This window comes from Pteropus vampyrus, unplaced genomic scaffold, assembly GCF_000151845.1.
Source record: "Pteropus vampyrus isolate Shadow unplaced genomic scaffold, Pvam_2.0 Scaffold101, whole genome shotgun sequence".
NCBI lineage: Eukaryota > Metazoa > Chordata > Mammalia > Chiroptera > Pteropodidae > Pteropus > Pteropus vampyrus.
The window spans coordinates 6,189,202-6,197,329 of NW_011888882.1; the positions used below are offsets into that span (position 1 = coordinate 6,189,202).

At 36.3% G+C, this 8,128-nt stretch overlaps 1 protein-coding gene across 1 annotated transcript in view; it reads right to left on the reverse strand.

Moving 5' to 3' along the window:
• Window positions 1-6,541, reverse strand: part of LOC105295265 (coiled-coil domain-containing protein 162-like) — a 79,961-nt gene extending 73,420 nt beyond the window's left edge. The window contains exons 1-2 of the mRNA XM_023533393.1: window positions 6,451-6,541; window positions 5,535-5,672 (exon numbers count right to left, since the gene is read on the reverse strand). Coding sequence (XP_023389161.1) covers window positions 5,535-5,645 — 111 coding nt within the window. The 5' untranslated portion in view covers window positions 5,646-5,672; window positions 6,451-6,541. The remainder of the gene's footprint in view (window positions 1-5,534; window positions 5,673-6,450) is intronic.
• Between the last annotated feature and the right edge of the window lie 1,587 nt (window positions 6,542-8,128).

Here is an 8,128-nt window from a genome sequence, read left to right on the forward strand (position 1 = left end):
TCACCTAGGGATGATGTTCCCCATCTCATGAGCCTGTGTATAACCAAGAGCCCATGTATAACCATTACTTAGCTCACTGCCTTGCCTGGACCATAGAAGCTGCTAAATTGGATTGTTACCTGCCTGACTCCGTCACCTGCCTTCAACATACTACCCATGCTCATCTTTCATTTCTATCCTCAATTGCTTTCTCTTTTCCAGCCCCTTCCTACAAATATGTTGACATCTATTTTATTCTTAATTTTCCTACCCCCTCGAGCCTCCTCCTCAATTCTGACCAAACTTTTTAAAGAACTATTATGGACTAAATGTTTGTGTTTCCCCCCTAATTTTTTATGTCGAAGCCCTACCCTCCAGCATGATGGTATTTGGAAATGGGGCCTTTGGGAGGTAATTACGGTCTGATAAGGTCATAAGGGAGGGCCCCTAATCTGAAAGAGCTGGTGTCCTTATAAAAGAGGAAGAGACAGAACTTTCTTTCTCTCTGCCATGTGAAGACACAGTGAGAATGCAGCCATCCTGAAGCAAGGGAGAAAGCTCTCACCAGAAACTGACTATGTAGACTGACCCTGGGCAACTTGATCTTGGAGTTCTAGCCTCCAGAACTATCAGAAAATAAATTTCTGTTGTTTAAGTCACCCAGTCTATGGTACTTTATTATAGCAGCCCGAGCAGACTGACGTAGGAGCAGTAAATATGCACTCCTTCTCTATTTCTATTACCTCTCACTTCTTAACTCTTGCAGTCTGTCTTTCACTCCAACCCCATTAGAACTGCTCTTTTAGAGTCGGCAGTGAACTTTTGAGAATGTCAAGCAGCCTCATTTTAATTCCTACTCTTCTAGCTCTTCTTTCCACATTTAACTCTATCAGCTTTCAACTTCTTATTCTTCCTTCTTCTTCTTTTAAAAATAATAGCTTTACTGCGATACAATTGACTTTCAATTAATAGTACATATTTAAAGTGTACAATTATATAAGTTTTGGTATATGTATAAAACTATAAAATTATCAGTGCAATAAAAATAATAACCATAGCCATCCCTTTCACCCAGTCCCTTTCTCAAGCAACCACTGCTCTCCTTTCTGTAATTATAGATTAAAAATGCATTTTCTGGAATTTTATATAAATGGAGTCATGCAGTATTTACTTTTTATTTTTCCCTTTTGGTTTGGCCTCATTCATATTGTTGTATATATCAATAGTTTATATCTTTGTATTGTTGAGTGGTATTCCATTGCATGAACATACCACAATTTGTTTATCCATTCATCTTGTGATAGATATTTGGGTTCTTTCCAATTCCTGGCTATTTTAAATAAAGCTGCTATGAACTTTCGTGTATGTCTTTGTCTGGACATGTGCTTTCATTTCTCTTGGGTAAATACATAGGAGTAGAATGGCTGACTCATATGCTAAGTGTATATTTAACTTTTGAGGAAACTGCCAAGCTGTTTTCCAAGGTGACTATTTTGCATTCCCACCAGTGGTGTATGAGAGTTCCAGATCCTCCACATCCTTGCCAACACTCCAAAAGGAATGGTCAGCCTTTTAAATTTTAACCAAATGGGTGTGCAGTGGTTTCTCACTGAAGTTTTAATTTGCATTTCTCTAATGACTAGTGGTGTTGGACACCCTTTTATGTACTTATTTGTCATCTGTACATCTTCTTAAATGACTCATTTCATCTTGAAACACTCCCCTCCTTTGGCTTTGGTAGCGGTGCACGGTTTTGTTCTCTGTCTCTGTCTCTTTCCTTCCTTCTTCCCTTCTTCTTGTTCCCTTTCACTGTCTCCATTATGTATTCCTCTTTATTATGTTATCAGCCCTTTTTCTGCTCCATACTTGTAGAAAAGCATACATACATAAACACACATACATACATATTCACACACACACACACACACACACTTTTTTTTTTCCCCTCGTATCTCCCTACCCCTCCCAGCATTGCAGGTCTTTTCAGGCTATTACTCCTGATGCCTTCCCACACCTGCCCTGTGTTCCTGTCCAGTGACTTTCAACATTTTCTCTCTGGATGGCTGGCTCTCAGGGAGTGACTCATAAGCCTCTCAATCTCCATTTCAACCAGACTATCCCAACTTATATCTGTTTATGAGTATTCTTTGTAAGATGAAATTATTTGAATAAAGCAATCTATATGTCAACTATGTATGAAAATGACAAATGGTGGTCAGGCTGGGCTCATCTTTTTTCTAGTCTCCATCTGCCCTTGCTCGCTCCCATGCCTGAGTATCTGCAGGGTCTTTTCTTTACTCAGAATGATCACATGGTCATCTCTGCCTGTCAAAAAGCTCATTCTTCAGATTTTTCCAAATGCCCCCTTTCTCTTCTTTAATTTCTTCTATAGCTTGTTGAACCTCTTTTATGCCTTGTAGTTGAACTACTTATTGGCTTGTCCCCCTTACCCACACTGGCCTATAAGTTCCTCAGGAGCATGAATTGTATCTCAGTATTACCTGATGAGCCCAACTTATAGTAAGTTCTAAATTAAGAATTTTGAGGTTGAATTTAAAAAATATATAACTCGCTCTATCCTTATTTTCTACTTCATTCAGTATCTGACTTCTATGGGAATTAGTATTTGGCAATAGAGGTGGAGATTGAATATTCTTGTCATACTCATAAATTTTTACTCTCCTAGTAACTTTGAGAGTAGAAATAGACAAATAGAGGTAGATAAAAATGATAAGGGGTAAATGTGGTGAGCTGTATAGAATCCATAAGGCTTAAAAAATATTTAATTATAAAATATTTAATTTTATACTTAAGTTACATTCACCAGTACATACATACAAGAGAGAACTGTACATTTGTTAAAACTATGGGGGGAAATGTCTGTGAACTCATTTGTAGTGATTTCCAGGATATACTGTTAAGTAAAGAAAACAAAGTGCAAAAAAGATAAAATCTAAACCCCTTCATGATAAATTATTCAACAAACTAGGAATAGGAAGGAATGTCCTTAACCTGGTAAAAGGCATCTGTAAAAAACCTGCAGTAATCATCATACTTAACAGTGAAAAATGGAAAGCTTTCTCCCTAAGATCAGGAATAAGACAATAATACCCACTCTTATCATTTCTATTCAACTGGGTACTGGACAGTCTAGCTAGGGCAATTAGGTAAGAAAAAAAGACATCTAGATTGGAAAGGAATTAATTAGTAAAATTATCTCTATTTGCAGATGACATGATCTTACATACAGAACATCTTAAAAAATATATACACATAAACACAAGTAAACTATTAGAACTAATAAATGAAGTTAATAAGGTTACAGGATATGAGATTAATATACAAAAATTAATAGTATTTCTATAGACTAGTAATGAACACTCTGAAATGAAATTAAGAAAACAATTCCATTTATAATAATATCAAAAAGAATAAAATACTTTTGAATTAATTTAACAGAAGTAGCGCAGGACTTATACATGGAAAACCATAAAATACTGTTAAAAGAAATTAAAGAAGAACTAAATAAATAAAAAGACATTCCATGTTCATGGATCAGAAAATTTAATATTGTCGAAATGGCAACAGTACACAAACTGATCTACAGATTCAATGCAATCCTTGTCAAAACCCTAAATGGCTTTTTTTTTTTTTTTGGTGGGGGGAGGATTGACAAGCTGACCCTAAAATTTATATGAAAATGCAAGAGACCCAAAATAGCTAAAGCAATCTTGCAAAAGAAGAACAAACTTGGGGGGACTCACACTTCTTAGTTTCAAAACTTATCACAACTCTATAGTAATTAAAGCATAGTGGTAATGGCATAAAAATAGACATATAGACCAATGGAATAAAACTGAGAGTCCAGAAATACACTCTTACATTTATGGTCAACTGATTTTTGACAAAGGTGCCAGGACAATTCAATGGGGAAAGATGAGTCTTTTCAACAAGTGGTGCTGAGACAGCTGGATAACCACATGTAAAAAAATGAAGTTGGACCCCTACCTCACACTACATACAAAAATCAACCATAACTGAACCATAGACCTAAATCAAGAGGTAAAACTACAAAAATCTTAGAAGAAAACATAGGGGTAAACCTTCATCACTTTGGATTAGGCAACGATTTCTTAAATATGATAGCAAAAGAACAAGTGACCAACTGACAAAAGAAAAAATAGGTAAATCAAACTCATCAAAATGAAAAACATCTGCTTCAAAGGACGCTATCAAGAAAGTGAGAAGATGACTTTCAGAATGAGAGAAAATATTTGCAAATTATATACTTGATAAAAGACTTGTATTCAGAATATATAAAGAACTCTTACAATTTAGTAATGAAAAGACAAAAAATCCAAAATTATAAAAGGGCAAAGAATTTAAATATTTTTCTGACAAAGACATGCAAATGGCCAATAGGCACACAAAAAGATGCTCGACATCATTAGTAATTAGAGAAATGTAAATTAAAACTGGAATGAGATACCATTTTACTTGCACTAGGATGGCCAAAATAAAAAAGACAATAGCAAATGTTGGCAAAACTCAAAACATATGTCCTTACGAAAACCTGTACATAAATGTTCATAGCAGCATTATTCAAAATAGCCAAAAAGCAAAACCAACCCAATATCTGTCAACTGATGATTGGATAAACAAAATGTCATATATCCATATAATATAATATTGTTCATCTGTAAAAGGGAATGGGTATTAATACATACTACAATATGGATAAAACTTGAAAACATTATGTTAAATAAAAAATATCTAGACATAAAAGGTCATATGTTGTATGATTCCATTTATATAAAATTCCAGAACAGGCAAATATATAGAAACACAAAGTAGATTATTGGTTACTAGGAGCTGAAAGAAGTGGGGAATGAGAGTGACTACAGATGGATATAGGATTTCTTTTGAGAGCGATGAAAGTGTTCTGAAATCAGATAGTGGTGATGGTTGCATGATCCTTACACACTATAAAATGGTGAATTTTATGTTCTATGAATTATGTTTTAATAACAACCCCCCTAAAAAAATCCAGGAAAGAGAAAGAGTCTATATTATATGTTACTTTTTGTGGAAAAAAGAAGGGACAAATACATCTGCTGACTTTTGCAAAAAGAAATACAGGAAGGATAAAATGTAAAACAATGGAATCATTTGTCTACAGAGGGTAGGGATAGAGGAACAGCTTATTTTCTGCCAGATCATCCTAGCTAGTCGATATTACAGAGTTATATGTAAAGAAAAAATTATTAGCAAATTACTGGAAATTAAAAGACCCAGTGAAGATTTGGTCATGTGTCGATTCATATTAAGAAAGAAGGAAGAAAGGCAAAGAGGGAAGAAAAGAAGATAAAAATATAGGAAAGAAAGGGAAAGGGAGAAAGAGAAGAAGGGAAAAGGGGAGAAGAGAAAGAAGGGAGGAAGGAGTGGGAGCAGTCAAGGGAAGGAGGAAGGGAGGGAGGCAGCGAAGGAAGGGGCAGCCTGGCTTTAGCTGGTGGTAGTGGTAGCATGCTTCAGGTTTCTCTGTCTTACAGGCTGACCTTGACATCAGCAGGACAGCCCCCTCGGGGAGTGTGATAGAAAGACGCCTGCTGGACAGCCACCATCAAAGCGTTTTTCTGAGCAGCTTGACATACAAGGGTCACTTGCATATTTTCCACTCCTGAATGGAACAAGAGCTACAGAAAGAAAATATGAAAAGTATTAGGAATTTATCTCATAAAAAAAAAAGGAAAAGTTGAGGGTTGAGATCACCACTCATTCAGCATATATATATAAAACATATTTATGTATATATGATTATATTTATACATACATATATATATGAATCAAAATGCAGAATGAGCTGAGATTCTTGTTCCTCAGCCACAAGACTGAATCTTTCTCTCTCTAAGCAGCATTTTATCCCGTGAAGGAAGCCCCCAGGCTCCATTTGCTCTGTAGCTGGACACTATCAGATTTCCCCAAATGTCAAAAAAAGATGAGCAGACTCTGATGAACTAGCAAACATGTGCTCAGTGCCAGACTCTTGTAACACTGCCAAGATTAATGTTTAAAATATACACGCCACAAATACAAACCCACACATACATACATGGAAGCAAAGAAATCTGAGTGGCAGAGAAAAAACAGCACCGGGTTTAAAAGGATCAGATAAAAGCTCCAGTAACAAGTGTATATCTAAAAAGCTTGAAACAAAGATAGTTCATGACAAATGCTTCTTTTTAATACCTAATAGAAGTTATTGCAAGGGTGTTGCATTCTCTATAGTTCAAACTGGGCCAATGTGCACATCAAATAAGGCAAGGCTATCATCATCATCAAGTTGGAAGCTTTTCTTATATGTGGCAGCCAACTTTATATGAATTCAGTACTATGACTTTTTAAAGAAATACATGAGCAAATTGCTTAATTTTACTTCAGTTTCCTTTTCAAAAAATTAATAAAATAATTTACCTTAAGGATGGCTTCCTTCGTGTAAAAACTAAATTTGCCAACTTGGTTATCATCCACCTCAGAGATGGCTAAGACAAGAGTAGTAGGAGAATATCTGCAAGAAGAAACATGACATTGTTTCGATGTGTCATGCCATTTGCCAAGAGATGCCCTTCTGAGACAGAATGTCATGTGATCAGTTCTGGGACATCAGTAGTAGTAGCAAGTGCAGACATCATACAAGACTTGGTATTTCCATTCGCACGGCCCTGAGGTCTTTTCAATCCTTATTGGACCTGATCTCCTGTAGTTTCATTGTGTTTACCACCCACCTTGAAGTATTTAAAATTATTTTCTCTTGATCACCATTCTACTGTTTTCTCCCATTTTTCCTCTTGCCTTCTTGATCTTGAAGGGGTTCAGGACAGGCCTCATGAAGATGTGACACTTTGGCATGTGAATTATTTTAAGCCGAAGGAAACTGAGACCCTGTGGGCTCATGAGAAACTTTTACCTCTCCCTTAAAGAATTTAAATTAAGGGCCTTGACCATAATAGGAGTTATCGCCAGAAATAACTTTTTATGACCTATCTCTAGAGAAGGGCAAACTTCTAAATACTGAACATCTGTTCTTCTTATCATCCTGTGAATGACCTTCTTCCCCTCTAAAGCCCCAGGTGCCTTACCTCATCCTTAGCTCAGAAGGTTATTATTATCACATTTTTCCTTTCTGTCTCTGAATCACTTATGCATATAGAGTTCCTGTATGTATGGACGTAATTAAATTTGGTTATTTGTCTCTTGATAATCTCTATTATGTTTCTTTGATTATTAGACCAGCTGAAAGAATCTAGAAGGGGAGAAGAAAGTTTCTTTCTCCCCCAAAACCTCATCTACTCAGGCCCCTCACTGACTTAGACTCCTTTGTCCACAACCTAAAAGTTGTTCAGTTCTCACTCTCTCACCCTGCCCTAACAATCATCTAAATGTTCTTTGTAGCCATGTTTCTGCCTTGGGACATAGTCTTTTGTCCACAACTATGAAACGTCATTGAGTAATTTAATATCTATTAACTTTGTTTTTTTTTTTAAATCTGTAAATGGAGATATCACCTATCTCATATAGGGTTATGACAAATATTAAGTGGAATAATATGCATACATGTGCTTTCAAAAATGTAAGTCGCTATGTTCATATTTGATATATATGTTGTTATAGAGGAACTCCAAATTAAGAAATTAACATACATAAAATAAATGCAAACTCAAGACACATGTTCCTTGGATGCATAAACCTTCCCCTGGTAATTCAGATCTTGCAGGCTCTCTAGATTATCATTGGGAGGACCAATCACCACTTGGCCAGGCCACAGAGGACCTGGGAAGTATGTGCTATTTGGTTGATTCTAGCTGAACAAAAATATGCTCTATTTCACAGCAGTGTGGAATACCAGCTCCATCAGGAGGCCCTTGAAGAGACAGATTGGAGCTTGGCTCCAAGTTGGAGACTTAGCCTTGCTTAAGGCCCAATTATACCTCCTGCCTTCAGCTTCTGTGAGAGATCTCTCTATCTTACTAGAAATTCTTTTTGGGTTTAGTTAGTGTGACAGGGTAGAGCAGGGGAGATTTTGCCCCCAGGGGATGTTTGGCAATGTCCAGAGACATTTTTGATTGTCACAAATGGGAAGAAGGGGTGCTAC